Raw genomic sequence first — 22,664 nt, forward strand, 5'->3', positions numbered from 1 at the left:
GTGGCAGAGGGGAAGGCTCCCCTCCCCACCCCCAACCCTGCTCTGCCCATGGCTGCCATTCCTACCCGGTTATTTATAACCACTCGGAGCAGTATGGATGTGGACGTGACCAGCCAGCTTCTCAAGAGTGCACTCTGCTGGTGCCCCTTCCTGCCAGTCCCACCCCAGTGTCTCCATCTCCCTCTGCTACGAGTTCCAGATGCTTCTTTTTAATGTTGCATTGGAGGAGAAGGGAGGGAAAGAAAGAGTTTAATAATGTGCAGCTCGGGAGGCTTAGGAAAGGGAGTGGGGGGGGTGTTAGGGTTCAGGCTGAGGATCAAGTTTATAGATGTGTGGAGCTCAGCGCAGCACAGGCCTGAACTCCAGCCTCCAGCACACGTACAGGAAGAGCTGACATTGCTGGCCCCGTGTGGAAAATCACCCCCTCCCCCAGTCTACTCTCCCTCCCTCCCTCCTCACTCCCTCCCTCCCTCCCTCCTGCACATCCTGATGTGATTAAGGAATTCTCCTCTTGTTTGTTTGCCCTTGGTTGTTCCTGTAGCCCTTGCTTCACTCCAGACCGTGTGTATGTGTGTGCGCATACGCACGAGCCTGTGTACCCACCCGCGCCAGACCCCACCGACATTACCCTCCCGTGCGCGTGTGTGTGTCTTTCTGAGGGGGATTGTCGTCGTGGGTCTGTATGTGTGGGGTTTGTGTGTGTCAGCTGAAGTTGGAGTCTGCTGCCAGCTTCCCTGCTGGCCGTGGGTTCTGAGCAAATGTGAGTGTATGACAGTGTTGGCCCATGCTTGCGTGGGACAGCACTGCCGGCTGCCCTGCTGTACGTCTGAGTGACTCCGTCTGGGCGTGTATGCACGCACAAGCCTCACTTTTGCCTGTCAGTTGGCTCTCCTTTGTTACCCCACAATGTTAAAGGCAGAGGAGACTTAGGTGGGAAGGAACGTGGGACTTCAAGAAGGGACGGAAGTGATTCTAGCCAGAGGCCAGGTCAGCCGTAGGCCAACACAGTCATTTGGCCCACAGCAGTCTCAAGCGCCTGGTGGAGCAGGGTGGGGTGCAGGGATGAAATCAGCAACAGGCCGGGGAAGCCAGATGTCAGCTGGAAGCTGTCGTCTGTGATCTGAAGCAGTGATAGAGTGGCCACCTTTGGTTCGAAGTCTTCAGAGCAGCAGAGTCTTGGACTGGCTTCATTAGAATAGCTTGAGAGCCCCACCCCACCCCTGATGACACAGGGCTCAGCTTCCAGGACAGAGGTGGTTCCAGGGATGAAGCTGAGCCCATGATTCCAGACTCCAGATGAAACCTGGGCAGGGAATAATGGGAAAGAATGAGCTGTCATTACGGGAGGAGGCAGCATGCTTGCTAAAGCCATCGGGGTGTCCAGGCTCCAGGCAGGACAGAGTAGTGCCACCCAAGCCTTGGGCACTGTGCAGGGAAGCATGGGTGGGGCGGCACTGTGGCCAGCTCATTCACCCACACCTCCAGGCTGAGGCAGACAGTAGAAAGGAAGCAAGGCCAGCTCTCCAGAATTGCTGGGACACATGTCCTCTGGCCAGCGGAGTCTATACTACCGAATTCCATTAGGCTAGTAAAGCCTACAGATAAGGGCACAATATAAAAGCTAAGGAGGGTCTGTACCACTCATGAGGAGCAGACCAGCACTTTGGGCCCAGAGTTTGGCTGTGCCACTCTCTTTCTCCTGAGGCTTATTGACCAGACAGAGGTTGTGACCCACACCGTGCTGCCCACTTCTTCCTTTTCCCACGAGCCTCCTGGGTTCCTTTATGTTAGTGGCCCCTGGGAAACCCTACTTACCCTGGTCTGTGTAATTTCATAACCCTGCACTTCCTCGTTTGCTGTGAGAGCTGAGTGAACCTCAGACAAGCCTCACTGACCCCCTTTTGACCTCAGTCAAGCTCACCCCAAGCCCCGTGATAACCCTGTGTATCCCTGATCAGAGCAGGCAGAGGCAGTGTTCCCCACAGGCTGGTCAGCACCCCACTCACTCTGGCTCAGGTTAACCCCACGAACGAGGAAGTAACGTGTAAAGGGAGTCTTCCTCGTTCTCATGTGCTGGGCCTCCTGGCAATGAATCCTGTGACCCTATAGCCTATGGGTTGTGACATAGACAGTCACTATAGACAGTGTCCCAGACCCCTGAGACTTCTAGCCTCATCCTGAGACCCCAGTCTCTCCCGAAACTACAAGACTGAGTCACTGAAGCTAGGCAGGGGAGGAAGGAGGGGGTGGTGATTCTGTTTCTTCAGACATCATTCTTTATGAGCAGAAGAGAGCCCTTATTCCTAGGGTTGCTGCCAAAACACCTGTCTTCCTCTCCCCCTAGAGTCTGCTCCCAAGACAAAGCATCACCTACCCACCTACACACTTTACCAACCACTTTCAGCCAAAAGAATCCATCAGAATATCATCTCGAGATGGACAGTTAGAGGAGAGAGCACAGTGTACCAGACACATCCCAGCTGGGCCTACTGGAAGCCTGGCAAAGCTGAGCCACTCGGGACTGGTCTGGCCTTGCTGTCTAGATTCCAGATCCCAGCCCTGTGCTTCTTGCCCATTCTTCTTGGTAAGAGCACGTGCTTTGGAGTCAGACTCACTGGGATTTGAATCCCTGCTCTGCCACTTACTTACTTTTATCCCTGAGCAAATTGTTTTAACTCTCTAAACCTCAGTGTTTTCATTTATAAAGTAGTGATGATAGTAGTGTCTGTTTTAAAGGCCACCATGAGTATTAAATGAGTTGATACGTGAAAAACACACTTAGCCCAGTTATCTGGCCAGTAGTGAGCCTTCAATAAATGGTAGCCGTTATCGTGATAATCGGTGTCATCATTGCCGTCCAGGTAGAAGCATAGGAATCTTCTACTAATCACTCCATTACCCAGGCTAGTCCTGTCCCTCAGAGAACATGGTTTTGGGCAGCTGCATGTTCTCTGCTGACCAAGGTCAGAAGTGAGAGAGTGAGGAATGGAGCCTGGGACCACCCGGGGTGTGGGGGCTTCTGAGAGTGAGACTACAAGCAGGGAGGGCCATCCCTGGGGAAGGCTCCACCAGCCTGGCAGGAGGCTCCTGAAGCTAGCCAGCCGTCTCTGAGCCTGCCCAGGCCCCGAGAGGGCAGCTGAGCAAGGTCATGTCATGTGAATTCCTGTAATGGGGCTTAGCAGCCCCCACACCGCAGGCTGTGGTCTTAAAAAGAAATCAGGGCAAGGTCTGCTGAGCTACAGCATCTGCTCTCTGAAGCCATCTGGGGGGCAGGGGAACTTCTACGCCTAACTCCCAGCTCTTGGCCAAAATTGATTCCTATAAGATCATTAGCAGGAATTAGATCTAAATTGAGTGGTTTAACTTTCTCTGTTGTTTTCCCCTTTGGTGATTTCAAAATGAAATTTGGTGCAAAGCTTACTTGGTGAGTGTGTGTATAAGCATCGAAGTACTTGTGTGTGTGAGTGACTTCTGGTGTGGACCTGTGACTCTCCAAGAGGAAAGAGCCTGGAGTGCAAAACAGAGCAGTTGGTCAAGGGAGGGGAGGCGGCAGCTTCTTTCTGTTCTCTGTCTGCCTGAATTGAGAGAAGCGTACACCTTGGGGCCCTTTGCAAGGAACATCCAAAAAAGCATGGAATTGGGAGTGCTGGAAGGACAGGAGGGTGGGTCTGGTAAGTGCCATGGGCTCACAGTCTCCTCTCTCCCCTGGTGTGCTCCACCACTCAAAGGAGGAGGACGTGGTGATTGAAGACTTTGAGGAAGATTCAGAGGCCGAAGGCAGCGGGGGTGAAGATGACATCCGGGAACTTCGGGCCAAGAAGCTGGCTCTGGCCAGGAAGATAGCCGAGCAGCAGCGCCGCCAAGAAAAGATCCAGGTGGGGCCTACCTGGGGAGGGTGGTTCCCATCAGGGTGGTGGCAGTATAGGACATGAGAGGGGTGTGAGTCACGAGTAGGGATAAACAGGACCCTCTCAGGAAGAGACTGTCTTGCAGTATCCTTTACTGGTTCTACCCATTTTCTTTCTCCATCACCAAATTCTGGTAGCGCTTGTAGTGCCCAGAGTCTCCCTTCTCATGGGAGAAGGGAGAAGCTTCTGCTTCCAAGGCAGAAGCAGGTTGTTCTCAGAGAATCTGATGAAAGCTTCTTCCCCGGTGATGATCTGTGAATATACACCCACACATACACAGCCTGCCACACAATTTCAGGGGCTTCAGAGTTCCCCTGAACCTTATCCAGATGCTCCTGTGGAGAGGTCATGGATGTTCTGTAGAGGACACCTCTTATCAGGGAAGAGAATGTCAGAGCCACAGTCTGCTTATCTGGATTCCCAGTGTAGTGGCTAAGCCCCTCTGGACAGGACACTCTGGACCCGCCCAGAGAGAAACTGCTTCATCTCCATACAGGGTTCCCCTATCATCAGCTCTCTGTGTGACCCACACCTGCCCTTCCAGCAAGTTTTTCTTTATGGGTCTCCCAGGTCTGTCCTTTTGCACTAGAAGCTCAGTTCCTCTTATCTAGGGCTCAGGGCAGACAGGGAAGAGCCAGTCATGCTCCTCCGTTTAAAGACTTCAAAAGCTGTGAGCATGGGGAAACATTAGGACTCTTGAGGAATGTCTTATTTTCAATCCTCTCTTCAGCCGCCCCTGCCTTTGGTGCAAGACGTAGTGCATTGTGGTCAGACAGACCCGATCTAAGGCTCCACCACTTACTGGCTTTGGGACTTTGGGCACATTGTTTAACTTCTCAGAGCCTGATTCCCCATCTGTAAAATGAAAGTGGTAATAGCGCCTACCTCCTAGACTTGCTCTGTGGCCTGCAGGAGCTTTAACACAGCGAATGGCACACACAGTGTGTACTCCTTAAATGGTCACTGTGGTCTGATATGTGTCTGAACACAATCAGAACTCTGTCCTGGGAAGGGGAATGAATACCAGTCAGAATCCACTGTTCTCGAGGCATTCATGTCCCCTTGCCAATTGGAATCAAGTGTGTGCTACCACTGCCGGGTCATCGTCATAGGGGGGCTGCCTCCTCTGGGGTCTGTATGGAGCTCTCTGTTGTGGCCTACAAAGCAACTTCGTCCTCATGCTGTCTTTCTTCCTGTCCTGTGGTTCTTTTCTTCCTCATCATCAGTCTCCCAAAGGTTTTATCTATACTCAGCACCTCTATGTCTTGACCCTCAACCCAGCAGTTATGGAAACTGTTCTGTCAGAAGTCCCCAAGTACCTTTTTGAGGTCTCGATCCCCATCATAGTTAGCTTCCCTATAGCATTGGGCCCTCCACCGGCAGATACGCACAAGTGAGTCCTCATCCTCTCCCTCTCTGTTGGCCACACCACCCTCCTAGGCTTCCTCACCACCATTCTCTTCTTGGTCCCCTCCTGCCTCTCTGTTATGTCTTAGTCTCAGCATGCAGAGCAGAGTTGGCGCTCAGCAAATATTTGTTCAGTGACTTAATAGACAGTAGCAACTAGAGAACCCTCTTAAAATCCTTACTGGCTTTTAACCCTGTATGTTTGATTTCTTATCAAACCCTGTCTATTCACGTATTCCCTTCTCACTTGTCTGTTCCTATTGCCACAACTGCTGTTGTGGTCCACGTACAGACTTGGATTGTAGCAGTCAAGGCCCACATATTGCACAACTCCGGGGGGTGCTGTTCACTTGGTGGTCTGAATGGCAGCTCCTGGAGTCACGTGCTACCCTACTAACCCTGTCCACCTCAGCGCCTCCAGTGCACCTCACGTGCTTTCATCATGCTCTTCCCAGAAGAGCCACTCCTCTGCTTAGAAACTGTCAGGGCCTTTGCTTTGCTAATAAAATCTAATTCCTTCCTATGGCATTGGAGGTTTTTTTCATCTGTTCCCAGCCTTTTTCCAGTCTCTTCTTCTATCCCCATGGGCCTTACTAGCTGTGTGACTTTGGGCAAATTATTTAACTCCTCTAGAACTGTTTCCTCATCTATAAAATGAAAGTGGTAACAGCACCTATCTCAGAAAGTATGTGTGAAGCACCTGTCTAGACACTAAGGCCCTCTACCTGGACAACAACACTAACTGTCCTCTCCTCTCACTGTCCCCTGACATGCTCAACCCTTTCCCACTCTCGGCTCTCAGTTCATACTGTTCCCTCAGACCGAGATTCCCTTTTTCTGCCCCACATTTCCTGTTAACTGTTGAAACTCTATTCTTCCTTCAATCCTCAGATGAAACTTCATCTCCCCAGTGAAGCCTTCCCTGATACCCCTCAGGAGGAATTCATCTCTCTTTGCTCAGTGTTCCTGTGGCAGTGATTTATACCTCATTTGCGATACTTATATCACGTCTCGTATTACAGTTATTTCTGGACTTGTTCCCCGCCCGTACCCCACCCCCACTGCTGGTACTGTGAACTCCTTAGAAACAAGTACCGTGTCTTCAGCTCAGTTTCCTAAGTGGTGATGAGCATCTGTGAGGCTGGTGATCAGGGGACACAGGAGTGTGGAACCAAAGAGCTCTCACACCAGGAAGTACAGAGTGTACAGTGAATGGAGAAGCCAGCAGTTTGAGGTGCATGGTTGCCATAGAGGAGTACGGGATGCCGCGGGAGTGTGTGCCATGGGGGCATGGCCTCGTCGAGAGTGCCGTGCTCTGCCTGGCCTCTCCAGCATCAAGCAATACCTTACAAATGGGAGGGGAGGTCTTGTATGAGACTTGATGCCCGGTGCCTGGACCCGCCCCCACTTGGGAAGCTTGTTGTCCCTGTTGCCTCCTTCGGAGCCGGCTGCTCCAGCCTGCGCACCGAAGGCCTGCTGTGGGCCGGCTGGGGCTTGAGGTTGCTATGGCCCCTTTAAGAACGGGCCCCACATGTACCACTGCTGGCGGCCCTGCCTCCTGTCAGCCTTCTTCCTCCAGCCTCACAGCCACAGGAGGATTTCTCAGCAGAGGAAAAATTCCCCCCTCCCCCCCCCTTTAATGCCCGGGGCCCTTCACTTCCATAATTCTTCATTTTCCAGCCTTGAACGTAAGCCAGACACATCTGTCTGGCCATATGCGTGAACCCCGGAGTCTGTGCCGAGGTGGCTGTAAAACAGGGCCGGTGAAGGCCCTTCTGGGAGAGCGCGCACATGTGTGTGCCCTCGGGCCATTGGCTCCCTGCCCAGAACCACGGGGCTGCAGCACTCCAAACCCATGTTAACCTCTTCTTCTTTTTCCTCTTTTTGTTTAATTTAAGGGGGGAAAATCCCAAGAAAAAGGTATAAATTGTCCTGGGAGTGGGGGAGAGGCTTCTAGCTGGAGAGGCCATTATTGTTGGCAGGTACCTGGGTCACACTAATACAATAAGGAAGAGAGGAGCATCGGGTGAATTAAGATTGGAGAGATGGGCTGTAAATTACACTGCTCTGAACTCCATCAGTCTCCAGGGGTGTTAACCAAGAGGTGTAAGGCAAGTCCCCAGCTCCCGGCGCCTTTTACAGATGCAGCAAAACAGGAACCACACATGTTTGGGGAAGGGGATATGAGGATGGAGTTGAAAAAAACCCTCCTGGCCCCCATGATGACTATAAAGTCCAACTGAGATCTGGGGCTGTGGCCACATCCCCACTTCCCTTCTCCCACCTAGACCCCTGGGCCCAAGCTCATCTGTGGGGTGAGGGAGGCGAGACCTGGCCTCCCTCTGCAGCCTGTCCCTCCCTGCTTCCGGCGTTGCACAGAGGCTGGTGAGTGGGGCCGAATGGAGGTCAGAATAGGGGTGTGGGCAGCTCTTAGAGCCTGTGCAGCTGGAGCCACGGCACCCAGGCAAGTCCCTGAATACTGGGGGGGCCACGTCCGCCCACCTGGGACTTTGAAGCCGCATTCTCTGGCCCAGCCCAGGCTTTGCCTGTTGCCTGAGACACCCCTTCATATTAGGTCGGTTCTGCCCACCTCAGTGCTTTCTCCCCGAGTCCGAGCGCAGGGTACGTGGTTTGTTGGGGAAATTGGTCAGAGGTGTCTCAGCCCTACTCAGGCCTCTGGGGCAAAGAAGTCACTGAAAATTTGCTTCTAGGCATGAGGCGTGGCTTCTTGGCACCTCGTCCTGGCCCTGTGAATCCCCCGCCTCCTCTCTGCCTCCACGAGGCTTTGCTGTGATTTGTGCTGCTGTCGGGCGGGGTCGGGTTTCCTGAGCAGTTGCAAACATCCCACCTGAAACATAACAGGCTCTTCCTCTGGCCACAGCTATTGTTTCCCTCGGCATTATGGCCACAGTCTTGCTCTGTAGCCAGCAATGACATGTGTTCTGAAAATAGCTTGGCTCCCCTGTCCCCTTCCCGCCCACCCACCCTCCTGAAGATGCAGTCACTCCTTTGTGGTGGCCCCAGGAGTTTCACTCTAAATATAGCTGCAGCCCATTCACACTGCCACCCAGCTGGGGGAGGGTGGTGCTGTGGAACAATGGGGCACACACAGAGCCCCCCACACCTGTATGGAAGCTAGCGGAAGGCAGACACTCAGCCCTGGCTCCTAGCTGTCGGAGGCAGGGTGGGAGCCGGTGCACTACCCAGCCAGGGGCACGTTCACGCCGGGGCAGGAAGGCACATCAGCCTGCAGAGCTGGGCAGCCGCCCGCCCTGCTTGAGCAGTTCCAGAGCCCATTCTAGCTTCTCCACAGACTGTGGTGCTGGGCCTCCAGTTTGCCCCAGCAGCACCCACAAGCTCCCATCCTCCTCAGGAATGGTCAGGTGGTTGGCTGGAATACCCTTAGGCTGGCACTGCTTAGGGCGAGCTCAGAGGTGTCATGCTAGCCCTGCCATTCTCTCTCCATCAGGAGAGGGCAGTCTTCTTGGGCAGTCTCACAATAAGAGTGAGCAGAGAGAATTCAGTCAGGTTATCTTTTTTTTTTTTTTTTTTTTTTAAGATTTTATTTATTTATTTGTCATAGAACACAAGCAGGGGGAGAAGCAGACTCCCTGCTGAGCAAGGAGCCTGATGTGGGACTCGAACCTAGGACCCTGGGATCATGACCAGAGCTAAAGGCAGACACTTAATGAAGTGAGCCACCCAGGCGTTCCAATCAGATGAACTTTAAAATGCCCTCCAACTCTGAGATTCTGTGATTGACTCATTGAGTCCTATAATATATCAAACCCTATGCTAGGTATTATAAAAGAAACTACAAGAAAAGAAGGCCACTCCTCTTCCAGTCTAGTTTGAAAATACAATCAGTCCTCATAAAATGGTAAGAAGTAGCAAGCAAGTCATCTTCATTGTAACTTTTAAAGAGAAAGCAAGTATACTTAAAGTTCTGTGGTACTGACTGAACATCCAGGGGAGGGATCCTAAGCAGAAACTTTCCCACGAGCGCCCACCCTACTTAAATGCGGAGGTCTACCGCACTGTTCCCAAGGGCGGCAGACGGCACTGCCTGCTTTCTATAGCAAATGCAGCATCTGCTCCCTTTGGTTTCTGTGGCTCAAGAAAGAACTGCCTGTCTGCACTTTTGGTTGTTATCTCACCAACTCTTCCTACTTTTTTTATTTCATTTCCATTTTTCATTTAAAAAACCTTCAAAGTCATTAAAGAATATAGGTATCATGAGTCTTATCATAGAAATCAGTAGTCCTCTCTGTCACCCCTCCACATCTCCCACTCTGCTCCCAAGTGGTTTCCCCAGAAGTCTCCCCGCACCAGATCTATGGAAGGTGACCCAGAGAGCTGGATAGGAGGAAAGGAAAGCAACACCTATGAAGTTACTGATACGTTGGTCAGGCATTTTCCTAGACACTTTCCCATACAGAGTGAACACGGAAGCTTGCTGTGGGACAGCATTTCTCATTTCTGCTGAAGACATGGCTGTGGCCAGAGAGGCCCAGGGATAAATGACTCCATCACCCAGGAGAGAGGAGGAAGTACCCCACTCACTCCCTGTGGAGCCCTAAGCAGGAGGAAGACCCAACACATCCTTCTCTTGATGTGGCTCTGATTCATGGCGTGCTTTCTTCAAGTTCCACAGCTCCTATGTGAGCTAACTGTGTCACCTTTTATTTCTAATTCTCAAGTGTCTCAATTTTTAGTGGGTCAGCATCCCCAAATCATCCCCACTGTCTAGAAGGAACTAACCTGTGAAAGAGCCTGTCAGCTTCCTCATTAGATGTTACTGTGGATTATCTCTTTCCCAGTTTCCCACCGGCTTGCTCAAGGATGCTTTCGTACTTCAGAGAAAGTTGGTTACTTAGCACCTTCCCGAAACAGAACTGAGTTCTTCTTTCCTTCCACGCTTGATGACAACTTGGTCCTTATTTCCACTGATCTGATTCAAAACCCTCATGCTTTCCTTGAGCTCTCAGTTCATTCTCCAAAGACCAATGTGGCCCAGTCTTAGCTGCAACAAGGAGGGTTCCTGTGGAACTCTCCTTCCGGGTCAGCACACTTGACTCCAGGCCAGGGCCAGTCTGTCTGAATCACAGCATTCCATTGGAGCCCCCCTCACCCCCACCAGAGCTTCTGCAGCTTTTTACTCATACAAACAAAAATAAATCTCACTACCGGCCTCTGAACTCTGCAGCAGCTTGCTTCCCCTGTCTCCCCAAGCGTCCCATGGCTGTGAGTGGGGACTTGGCACTCTCCCCACCGACATCACTTTTTCACTCCCTGCGCATCCTGTGTCCTTCTCTCACCGTGCGACCCAGAGATCGGAATGGGACGTGACGGCCGGCACAGGCGCCGTGCACAGCTGCCAGGAATCTGACGGGTAAAATCTGGAAAAGTTGGGAGGGCAAATGCTAAATCCGCGCGCGCACACACACACACACACACACACACAGCGCCACTCAGAGAGGGCCGGAAACAGACACCCACAGAAGAGGGCTGGTGGACTCCAGATCACTCCTTGGTCTGCCATTCTTTTGAAAGGGACTGGGCCCGTCCCATGACCCAAGTATGACACCCCCCCAGGCCCATGGGTACCCCCAGGAAAAGGGGGAGCAGCTTCGTGTCACCTCCTGAGATTCAGGAGGGCATGTGGGGAGCAGGAAGCAGTTGTGTGGTGACTCACTAGGCAAGAGTTAGGTTAAGGGAAGTTGTCTGCGGGCGTCCCTGGGACCGGATGATGGCAGCACAGCTCCAACCACCCTCGTACAGCTTGACCCCACCCCACCCCCGGGGAACCAACGAGGCTGCCACCTCCCTAAGAGGCTGTGGCCTTTGTTCACCTTTCTAGCCCTGAGCCAGAGCTCAGAGAACTCAGAGGGTTAGAGCTTCCCTGTAGCTTGCTCCTAAGGGCTCCTTCCACCCACCCCGCCCTTAGAACACACAGGCGGGCTGTCAGCCCCCAGGGTCCCTTGGCCACCTGGCTTAAAGGCCAGCTTTCCCAAGGTGGGATGGTACAGGGTCCAAGGAGCTCATTCTCATTTGTGTAGCCAGTTCCTCTTTCGAGTCAAACCAGAGCTGGGCTATCATTTCTGGAGGCAGGAAAATGAAGATGTGAAGAGTCGCAGTGGGACGGTGGCAGAGACCTGGTGCTCCCTTAGGACTGTGAGCCCCTGCCCTCTTGCAGCCTGTGTTCCCCCTGTCTATTCTGGGTGTCTTTGATACCAAGAAAAATATTCCTGGGAGTGGAAAAGCTGGATAGAGAACAGTAAGACCTGGGGGAATGAGCAGGAGGAATGCTGCTGCTCCCATGAGGAGAAAGGCTAGGCATCCCTGTCCTTACGGAATGCCCGGGCTGCTGAAAGATGTTATGTGTCAGTTACATCTTAAGAAAAAATAAATGTTTTTTAAAATGCCCCAAGCTGAGTTTAGCGAAATGCATGTCACCCTGTAGTTGGCAGCCGCATGTGACCTGAGTCCCCTGGGAAGATGGCCAGCAGCAGGGGTACTTTCCCCTGATGAGGTGAGAGCAGGAGGAAGATTTCAGCAGAATGGGCCTCTCAGCCGCATTTCTCATGCCTGCCAGTGGCCTGTGGCCTGTGTCTTCCACCAGCTGTGGTGGCAGTGGCAGCAACGACTTAGTCATAGGAAGAGGTCCCCAGTAGGTCACAGAGAAGCCACCCCCAGCATTCAGAGGCATGCCCTTTCAGTTTTACTGTCGTTGCCAGTGAAACCTGAGCGCCTCCCTCACTGACTGTTAGTGGCCAGGCCCGCCACTGTGGGACCCGTCTGAGTTGGCACGCACATCTCCTCCCCTGCCCTGAGCCTGTGTCTCTGTCCTTGCAAATTCGTGTGTGGTGGAAGATCATGGCGGAGGTGGGGGTGGGGGTGAAAGGACTGGTTGCTGCCGGTTTCGTGCCGGTGCCCTCCTCCTGCTCTGTACACAGGGAGCACATGGGGCAGATGCCAGCAAATCATTCTGCTTCTTGGCCGTGGTCCCTGTAAGGGGAAGCAGCGCAACAGTGACCATGGTCTGTAGGGACATACCTACCCAGAGCCTATCTCAGAGGGCCCCTGGCACTCAGGGCTCTGTGAGACTTGAGAAAGTGGGGCTTTCACAGGTGAACATGGAGCTGCCCTGAAGGAGGGGAACATCCATCAGGCAGACGGGGCTGCGGCCACGTGCTTTTCAAGGCGTGGGGTGCAGACCACTCCCTGGCACTATGTGACATGGTTTTCCAGGGGTGCCCAGAAGACACATCGGCTTTTTATTATGGAAGGATGGCTTCCACTAGTAAACTTGATACCGTGGTTATCATTGCTTAAGAAGTGGCTAAGCCAAAAAGAAAGTCATTTGGCTTAAAGTCTACTTAATGAAAAACGTCAAATAAATGATGGTATAGATTGTACAGAACTGCGGCCAAGGGGCAGGAGTAGAACACCAAAGACCCATGTTTAGGAAACGCTCTGCCGGGGTGGGGTTGGGGAGGTGGGGTGGGGGGTCCTCACCAGCCTGGGTGTTGCTGTTTGCAAGCATGTGAGCTGGGTCCGAATCCATCACGCCGTCCGGACTCCTGCTGCTGTGGGTAGTAATAATTCGCTGTCGGCATCACTGTTCTTGTGTAGCCTTTGACTGTGACCTTTTTATTTCTTCCCTAACTACACAGTGAAATAAGCTGAAATAACAAGTGATACTTGTATAAAGTGTTTGCCCTGAGCCGTACCCGCCTTCTCTGCTGTCTAGATAAAGTGTGCAAAACCACTTTCATGTCCAAGGAACCCTACTGTCCCTTATTGACTTTTAGCCCAGGGTCTTACTTTCAGAAACCTGTTATTTTTAATACTGTCAGGGTCCTCCTGTCCTCAGCAGGGTTTTAGTCACATCCCATCCCTTGGTCCATTTAGTCCCTGTGGATTTTACTGCAGTACTTCACCCAGCCCTTGGGTCGGTCCCTCAGGCCTGACGGGCTGGCTGTCCCTGTGGAAGGGGAAGAGTTTCGGGGGCAGGATGCTGACACACTGTGAAGTCAGGGCCCTGGCTCATCCAGCCCCTTGCCTACGCACTCTGGCTCACTCACCGTTTTGTGTCCCTGTAGGCTGTCCTGGAGGACCAGAGTCAGATGAGGCAGATGGAGCTCGAGATCAGACCCTTGTTCCTTGTACCAGACACCAACGGCTTCATTGACCACCTGGCCAGTCTGGCACAGCTGCTGGAGAGCAGGAAATACATCCTGGTGGTGCCCCTCATTGGTGAGTCAGGCCAGAGCACCCCCGCACGTGTGCTGCACACACGCCCCACGGCTCTGGGGGCCGGGCAGCCCGGGAGCCCCACTCTGTGTGTGTGACAGGATTTGCAGGGAAGTAGGGTGTGCGTGGGGCAAGGAAAATTGTTTAATAATCAAAGCAGTTCGAATTATTATGGCTGATCCATGGCTTAAACTGCTTGAGCAAATGGACTCCTGTGTCCCGGCAACCAGAGGCTGCCTGAGCCCAGCCCTTGTTTTTATCCTTATAAAGCTTGCAGTAAAACAGCAAAGCTGGTTCCCGTTATTGGTAAACACTCAGCCCTGGCAGATAACGGCAGTACTGCTGGGTGGTCTGGCAGGGAGGCTGGGAGGATTTTGAAGTGGTTAGATGCCTTTGGTCTGATTGTCTTGTAGCTTTTCATGATCATTCTGTTGGTTCGAGGTAGCATTCTTCTGGCCAGTGTCACCCTAAGGCCAGGCTGACGGAAACCCTCCAGAGCAAGCCCTTGGCTCATGCCTGTGGATTCCTGCCACTTGGGCCCTTACCACTGTCTGGTCACTGATGCTGGTGCAGGGTCAGCATCTCAGGACCCAGCTAGCTTGCTTCCACCCTCAGGCCAGAAGAGCCCAGCTGGGCTGTCTCCAAGGGACTGTCTAGGCACTGTGTTAATTCTTGGAGCTCTGTGGTGGGTCAGCCTGAGGATGGGCTTTAGGCCCTGGGCTCCTAATATAATTGATAACAGTGAATATGGCTGATGGCTCTCCTGTGGAGGGAGAGGGTCTAGGAGGTGATTGGCTTTTCAGTGTCCCCTTCTCAGCAGCCACTTGGAGCAAGTTTGGGATCCTTGTCCTCTGGAAAAGCTGCCAGACTGGCAGTCTGCCTGCCAAGCCACCTCTGACATCCATGCCAAGATGTTCCATTGGGCCTCCCCTCCTAGTCCCAAGTGTCTTAGTGCCAGATGAGGGTGGAAACAAAGGGCAGGAAACATCCGCCCCTGCAGAGGCTATAGAACCCTGGGGGGTTGTGGGAAACACGTTAGCACCACCTGAGAATGTTGGCACTGAAGCAGCCCTTGTCCCGCCTCCACCCTCCCTGTCTTCCTTCCCCCTCCCCATGTGGCTTGGCCAGAACCTCTTAAACCCGGGCCTTTAGACCTAAGGGAAGACTTTCTGTTCTTCAGAAGCAGAGCAGCAAGACCATCAATTTGTTCCAGCTTCCCCTCTTCCCTCACTGCATCCTGGGGTGGGGTAGCTAGCAGGATAATATGTCTCCATGCTTTCCTACCCCAGGAGATTTTTAGGGGAAAGAGAGCGAGTGGTCACTTTTCCTCATGGTCAGGAAATGGTATAACTGAGCGATGTTGCTGATGTCCGAGGAGCTCCCAAAGACTTGGAAAGAGCCTCAGACACCATGCCAGGCTACTAGCAAAGGTTCTCGATCCCCAGCACTGACTATGCCCCTCCTGTGTGCCAAATCTCCTTATTCCTGTGGGGGTCCAGGGAAAGGCAGAGCTGGAAGCCCTTGGCCTCGAGGAGCTTGTGGTTCAGTAGGGAAAGCCAGATGTGGTGTGGAGGGAGCAAATAGATGCGCAAACCCCCAGGAAAGGGCCCACGTCAGATAAATAGATGCCCCCTGCGGGTGCTGGGAAATAACAGCTCTGCCACAGAGGTACACCTGTCCATCTTCTTGCCTCTTTGTACTTTCTTCGGGGGGGAGGGGGGCAGGGCCCTCGACTCTCAGGGGCTGTACAGGTGACTCCTGTTCAGTGAGGCTCCCTCAGTTCATTCCCACTCTAGGTCTGGAGCACAAAGGGTTAAGCCAACCGCCTTCCCTGCTTATTTCTTGTGCTCTCTAACCTGCTCCTGCTCCTTAGGCCTGACCCTAGCATCAAGAAGCCCCGCCTGGTGCAGAAGCACAAACAAGCTTCCCCTTTGAAGCCTGTTTAGTTTGGAAGCAGGAAAGGAGATTTGGGGATGGAATACCAGTTTTTCGTGTTTGATGTTCTGTTTGCTGTACCGTACACCATCTACCATACACCATCTACCACTGCTTCCCAGCCTCAACCATACACTGTGTGGACATGCAGCAGCCTCAGGTTGTGGAAATCATGGGCTCTGTGTGTGTGCGCGCGTGCGCGCGTGTGTGTGTGTGTGTGTGTATTCCCACATGGGCCCTTTCCAGAAAGTGTCTCTGAATACCCAGACAGTGAGTGCCAGTCTCACCATGGAACAGCATGCTCATGCCGACTCCCTGGGCCATGAATCATTGCACTGAGGAGAGGCCTCAGACCCCAAACTCTCCCGGAGCCCCCAAGGAGTGCATATTTCCCACTTGACCTCAGGCTTTTGGCTGGAATTTTGGAAAGAATCTTCACCAGAAAATGAAGCCGTGTCCTAGACACATAGGCAGGCAGGCAGACACACACACACACAAACACACACACACACACACACACACACGAACACACAAACACGTGCAGTATCAGAGGAGTAGATGTGCCAAGGGCATGGTTTGAAGGATACCAGAGTCCTTGCAAGTAAGGCTGTGACTGTTGCTTCCCACTCGGTGACCTCCCTGCTCTCTGCCAGGGGATGAGGCATAGAACTTTGCCCCTGTGAACAGCTGTGGCTGGGGATCCAGACTGATGAAGGGGAGTACCTCTGGTCCTTTAGCTGTTACCCTTGCCTCTCCTGAGAGACCCTTTCAACTTAATCCTGTAACTGAGAAATATGATAGCAGAGGGGCCAGGTTTCTTCCTCTGGATACAGCAGCTCTAGAAGATCCTGTAGGTTCCTTGGAGGAGGGTGGGACCCAGGGGAAGAGACAGAAAAATAGAGCTCTATGGAAAGTCTGGAACACTCCTGCCCCCCAAGTTCCCCTAGTGTCATTGGAAGACTCCCATGGAGCAAAGTGAAGTCTGTGGTCTGGGAAGGGGCTGGCAGGGCAAGTGAGCTGAGGGTGAAGGCGGACGTAAGTGCTAATCGCTGAGGCTGATGATACCTTGTGGGACTGTGTCTCGTCAGTGATCAATGAACTGGACGGCCTCGCCAAGGGGCAGGAGACAGACCACCGGGCTGGGGGCTATGCCCGTGTGGTGCAGGAGAAGGCCCGAAAGTCCATCGAGTTCCTCGAGCGGCGATTTGAGAGTCGGGACTCCTGCCTACGGGCCCTGACCAGCCGTGGCAATGAACTCGAATCCATCGCCTTCCGCAGTGAAGATATCACTGGCCAGCTGGTAAGACCTGGGGCAGAAAGGGAGAGCCCATAGCGAGCCTCAGAACAGGGTCTCCGGTGCTCAGGGACCTCAGGCAGCTGAGGGGGGCAGCCAGCATCCAGGCCCAAGAGGGCCAGTTCTCTGTCCCTTTGATCACTCTTGGACCCCACCAAGCAGGACCAGAACATAGGTGGGAGGGACTCTGGGATGTGATTCTCCCCGGGACCCCAGAGGTAAAAGTGTATTTGTGCCTTCTCCGAATGGCGCCCCCTCCTGCCCAGTGGCACTTCTCACACTTTCTTCCTCCAGGGTAACAACGATGACCTGATCCTCTCCTGTTGCCTCCACTACTGCAAAGACAAGGCTAAGGACTTCATGCCCACCAACAAAGGTACAGCTTTGCCTCTGCCTCAGGATCATCCATCCTTCCCCCTCCCCCTGCCCTACCATCCTAGGTAAGGGTCCCCTCACCAGCTCTGGCCTGGGGAGTTTGATGCAAGCCTCAGGCCAGCCTTCTGGAAATCCCACCTCGCTGTCAGAGCTCCCCCACTCCCAAATGGACCCTGGGCGAGCTAGGGGTGGATCTAGCCCTGGAAGCTGGACTTTAGGCAGTGAGCTTTCCCACTCGGCATGCATCCATTTCCTTTCTTGGGTCCTGAGACTTCTGACAGCAAGAATGTCTTTATGATTCAGTGTAGCTTATTCTGGCCACGGTCTCCTGAACCCAGCCCTCTGGAGCTCTGAGAGGACAGTCCCCACTGGTCCCTAGGGCTTACCTCCCTTTTCTTGGCCATGCTTACCCTCTCAGTTCATCCCTGAATGTTTACCCTCTATCGGGCCAGTAGTGGAGGTACTTCCCCAGTGAGTAGTGGGCCTTTTCTTCCTGTCTCTGTGTCATGTGCTGTGGCACTTTGAGGGCTTTTGACAGCTTGAGGACTGAGCCCTCAGCCCAATTTTCAAGGCCTTTTTGGCAGCCAGCAGTCCCATCTTTGAGCTGGAGGCCCACCCTGGGACTCCTCCAGGTGCTTCAGCACCTCCTCCTCAATCCAGAATGCCTTCCCGCACAGCCCCTCAAGAGTCAGCAGGGCTCGGGTTTTCTGCTCCCAGCTCCCAGGAGTCTGATATTTCTTCCTAGGATGTCCCCATTCCGTGTCAGCTACAGGCTTGGGCATTCTTACCACTTGGTTTCTGTCTTTGTATAGGTGACTCTGTCCTGTTATTTTCTTTTGGTGGTGGTTGCCCAGCTCTCTTCCCTGCTCAGTTTCCTAGCCCTAGCTTCCAGGCTGGTCGGGAGATTGTCTTCTCTCCTCCTGCTCCTGCCACGAGTGTCACCGCAGCCCCTCACTCCTGCCTGAGTCTCTGCCCCAGGGGCTGAGAAAGAGCCGACAGGTGCTGTTCTTCAGAGGGGTCCTGCATATTCTGTGCCTCAGGGCCAGACCTAGAGTGGTGAAGTCGGGTAGGAAGGAGTCCTAGCTGAGCCAAACAGCGGAGCTTGGGCTCTACTCCCAGGCAGCTTCCTAGAGGGGTACCTCCTGAGGGAGAGGTGGGCGGCATTGCAGAAGGCCTTGTTGGGAAGTACCGTTCAGATCCTGCTATGGCCCCACCCAGCCTCAGAGCTGTTTCTTTCTCCGCAGAGACACATTTTGGCTTCAGCTTTACTAGTCTCTCCACCCCCCACTTCACCCCAAACAGCCCGCAGGAACTCATTGCCATCCTGGGGACCGCCCCTATCACAATTACATCAGCAACGGCTAGTGTAATCAAATCCCATTTGTCAGTGTGAATTCTTAGCAGATTAACTTGTCAGATTCACAGAGAAACCGTCACTAAATGTTTATATGTACACGATGTTGAATTTTAAAATCATGTGGATTATGGCGGATGGGGCCTGACAAGATGACAGTCTCTGGTTTCTAACAAAGTGAAGTTACCAGTGTCAAAACAGAGGATGTTTATTGTTAAAAATGTCTGAAAGTATCCACAGAAACCCCTGCAGACCCCTGCCAGCAGTGCTGGGCCTTAGTCGACTATCCTAAGGCCTAGGACTCTCTTGGTCTGAGCCCCAGGACAGGAGTGGTGGGGCTGCCTGGAGCAGCCAGCTGGGAACCCCAAAAAGCACAGCACGGCACCACCCATGCCCGAGGGGTCCGGCCCAGCCGTGGAGCCGAGCCGTCTGAGAGCATCCTCTCTGTTCCTGTGGCCTTCCTTACCCGGTCTGCCCATTGCAGCCCTCACCTCCCACCCATTCTCATCTCCCACCAGCATCAGCCTCATGAGCCTCTCCCCCCTTCTTCCCCCAAACTCCTCCCAGGCTGACAGCCAGTTCTCAGCCTCCCTGCCTGGAGCTGGCAAGCCTGAAACTGCTCAGGTCCAGACCTGGACATTTGCAGTTGCCCAGCCCCGCCAGCCCCCTGCAGTCAGTCAGCCCCGCAGGACATTTCCTGTGCCTCACTGTCTGCCGGACCTCCGTCAGGAAATACCCAGCCTGGGGCTGAGGAGTGGGCCTGCCACTGAGCGGCCTGACCAGGGGTGGGGATGTCATTTGTGTGGGTGCTTGGCCCTGGCTTAAATCCTCCTGAGTACATTAAAAGGTTAGGGAATTAGGAGGAGAGAGGTCGTGGCAGACATCTTGCTAAGAGGTCATCTAAAAAGAACAAAGGCTGCTTGTGCTGATATAGAAAGAGCTTTAAAATACATAACATCTGGGGGTGCCTGGGTGGCTCAGTGGGTTAAAGCCTCTGCCTTCGGCTCAGGTCATGATCCCAGGGTCCTGGGATCGAGCCCCATGTCGGGCTCTCTGCTCCGCAGGGAGCCTGCTTCCTCCCCTCTCTCTCTCTGCCTGCCTCTCTGCCTACTTGTGATTTCTCTCTGTCAAATAAATAAAATCTTAAAAAAAAAAAATACATAACATCTGAATAAAGTAGATAGGCTAGTATGATCATAATGTTGTTGGGAAAAAGCTTATGTAACAAGTATATATGCTTGCACATGTGCTTAAAAAAATCCAGAAGTCTGCATAGATCTAGCCCCTGGGGAACAAGACAGAGACACACGAAGGGAGAGCACTAGGGGGATGGCTTTGAGTTTTCTTTTCCTTTGTCCTCTTCTGTACTGTTAGAGGTTCTCACCATCTACATTGATTATTTTCATATAAATAGGGGAGATCAGCTGGCTCTCCTTCAGGGCTATCTTGGCACAGTTCTGCTAGGGACCCTTGCCCTCCTCTCCTCAGAGCTCCCTTGAACTAACCCCTCTTCTCACATCTGGGAGCCTGGATTCACTTTGGGCTCCACCTTGAGCTTTCTGCCTCTTAATATCTAAAGCATTGACCTCCCAGCCTTGGAGGGAGAGGATGTGCAAGAAGAGAAGAGTAATTATGAGCCCAGGCCCAGCCATATTGTCCAAAGGAGCAGAAGGAAAGGGGCTTCCTCTACTCCTCTCGGTTCCCGGGAGAGGGGCCTGGGGTGGCCATTGGCTTGGGCAGACCTCTGGACACGAGGCAGCGTGGTCCCAGGCTGGAGGCGGGGGTCTGAAGCAGACAGCCAGCCCTGGCCCAGCATTATCCCATCTCAGCCAGGTAGGGGAGGGATACGCTGGCTGGTTGCGTGAGAGAGACTTGTAGAAGGGCTGACCCTGACCCCTCCCAGGCTACTAAGAGGCCTGGGAGAGAGGAGAGGCCGCCTGTGCCCTCAGTGAAGTCCTTCTGTTCTCTCATGCCTACAGAGGAGCCAATCCGGCTGCTGCGGGAGGTGGTGTTGTTGACAGATGACCGCAACCTGCGCGTGAAGGCACTGACAAGGAACGTGCCTGTGCGGGACATCCCGGCTTTCCTCGCGTGGGCCCAGGTGGGCTGAGGGGGCCGCACCGGGGCCCCCCGCCATGGAACCATTCCTGAGAGGCCGCCAGGCGCCCAGCGTAGCACCGAAGATGCCCACGTGCCTGAGCCACCAATCCACCCAGACAATAAACCATCCTCTTCCAACCCACGCCGTGGCCGTGCTGTGGGGGAGCTGCTCCTCACAGAGCCCCTCCTGAGGGGCAGGCGGAAGCTGCTGGGACCCTCCTGGGCTGCCAAGATTTAGCAGGGAGGTGGCTGGCTGCAGTGACATCAGTGAGAGCAGGTGGGTGAGCCGGAGAGGCCGCCCACGGTCTCGGCCTTTCTCCCTCCCCCTGTCTAGTTCAAGGGCTTGCAGAAGGCCTTCTCAGCCCAGGGACTCAGCCGCTTTCTCAGCTGGAGACAGGGCAGGGGGTTGTGTTTCCATCAGGTGCAGGTGAAACGATAGGTCCCCTTAATCTTCAGAACCCCTGTACCAAATGTGTCCCAAGAGGCCTTGGTCATGCCATGAAGAGAGTGCCCAGGGTGTGTGTCTCTGAGACCTGGATTCCTGGATGGACCCAAAGTTGGATTCTGGACACCATGTCCCATAAAGCAGCCCTAGGCCCCACCTTTTCTACCCCCTACCCCAAACACACATCCATCCTGCCGCTTTTCTTCCTGTCCTTCTCATTCTGGGTCCATTAATGCTTTGTCCCTTGTTCCCCCTTGGATAGTCATGGGTCTAGAGGGAAGGGACATCTGGTCTTGGGCTCATGCTTCCTGGGAGGCCTTTGCCTGCTCCTCTCACTCATTGGCCTTCCTTTTGCTCTAGTTCCCATTTCATCAAATTTCCTCAGATTCTTCCACTCAGATTCTTCCTCAGTTCCCCACTCCTCTCTCCTCCCTCTCTCCCTCCTGAATCATCCCCTTGGCCTCCTTGCCTTTCTAGTTGATCCCTCTTACCTCCCTGATCCCCTCAAATTCTTCACCTCAGGTCCTTGCCATTGGGGTTCCCGGTCTGAATCTTCCTCCTCTTCCAGTACCTCTGCCTTCTCTGTGCCAGGAACCTAACAAAGCTTTCCTGCCCTGACCTCCTTTCTCAGGCCCCTGTGCTCTGAGAAACTTCCAGGCTCCTCCAGCCCAGCCTTGAGGGTGGGGTGGGCCAGTGCCTGAGAGGAGCATTTGCCTAGCCCAGCACGTACACCCTTTCTAGCTTTGCCCTAGAAGAACTTGACACAGGGGCCTTATGGCCTTTAAGGGTTTTGTTGCCTCTCTAGCTGGCACCTGTGTCCAAAGCCTCACTTGAGGGGCTTCCTACTGGGAATGGGTTCTCCCAACCCCAGGACAGGGATGAAAGGAACTAGGAGAAAGACAGGACTTTGAGAAGGAGCCAGGAGTCAGTTTTGGTGGGACCAGAGTGGGAATCCCCCAGAGCTCCCTGTCTGGACTGTACAGCCTTCCCAGAGGATGGGAGCACAGCTGTACCCTCCCTGAGGCCCAAGATTATAGCAGGAGGAGGGGGTACTGTGCATGAGAGCCACCAGTGTTTTGGGGTTGTGAGTCCCCCAAGGGCCTCAGAAGACTGGCTCTTTGGGGTAGAGGGTCCCCAGCCTCTCTTTTGAGATCCTTCCCCTGGATGAAGGCCAATGACTGGGTGGGTGGGAGACCCATCTCCTCTCTGTCCCATTTGCAGCACTGGTTTTGTTTCCTTAATAAATTTTTAGTTATTAACATGCCTGACCTCTTGCCTGTCTGTCTCTGGGACTGGGGAGGGAAGAAGGTCCAAGCGTCTCACTGCACCTGTATGAGGGTGCAGTGTCTGGCCCCTCCACCCACCCAGGTCCTTGTGCAGGGTGGAAGAGAGCATCAGGGTCCAGGGTCCTTGGTTACTGCTTTATTGCTGTTTGGTTCGAGTATAGAAAATGGAAGCGGCTCTGAAAGAGCCTGTGTACAAGGTAGGAAATATACAAACGGGGAGGAGGGAGCTAAAGAGACCACGTTCCAGCCCAGCTCAGCCTGGGCTTGGGGTGGGGGGCCACCCGGGGCGCATGCAATAAATATG

At 53.6% G+C, this 22,664-nt stretch overlaps 1 protein-coding gene across 2 annotated transcripts in view; it reads left to right on the top strand.

Moving 5' to 3' along the window:
* Window positions 1–22,339, top strand: part of LOC111151251 (SMG6, nonsense mediated mRNA decay factor) — a 241,550-nt gene extending 219,211 nt beyond the window's left edge. For both annotated transcript variants that reach the window (XM_022509115.1, XM_022509116.1), the window contains 5 exons: window positions 3,729–3,875; window positions 13,421–13,574; window positions 16,595–16,806; window positions 17,095–17,176; window positions 20,509–22,339. In XM_022509115.1, coding sequence (XP_022364823.1) covers window positions 3,729–3,875; window positions 13,421–13,574; window positions 16,595–16,806; window positions 17,095–17,176; window positions 20,509–20,639 — 726 coding nt within the window. In that variant the 3' untranslated portion in view covers window positions 20,640–22,339. The remainder of the gene's footprint in view (window positions 1–3,728; window positions 3,876–13,420; window positions 13,575–16,594; window positions 16,807–17,094; window positions 17,177–20,508) is intronic.
* The last annotated feature ends 325 nt before the right edge of the window (window positions 22,340–22,664 follow it).

This window comes from Enhydra lutris, unplaced genomic scaffold (genome assembly GCF_002288905.1).
Source record: "Enhydra lutris kenyoni isolate GAN:26980312 unplaced genomic scaffold, ASM228890v2 scaffoldscaffold26, whole genome shotgun sequence".
Taxonomy (NCBI): Eukaryota; Metazoa; Chordata; class Mammalia; order Carnivora; family Mustelidae; genus Enhydra; species Enhydra lutris.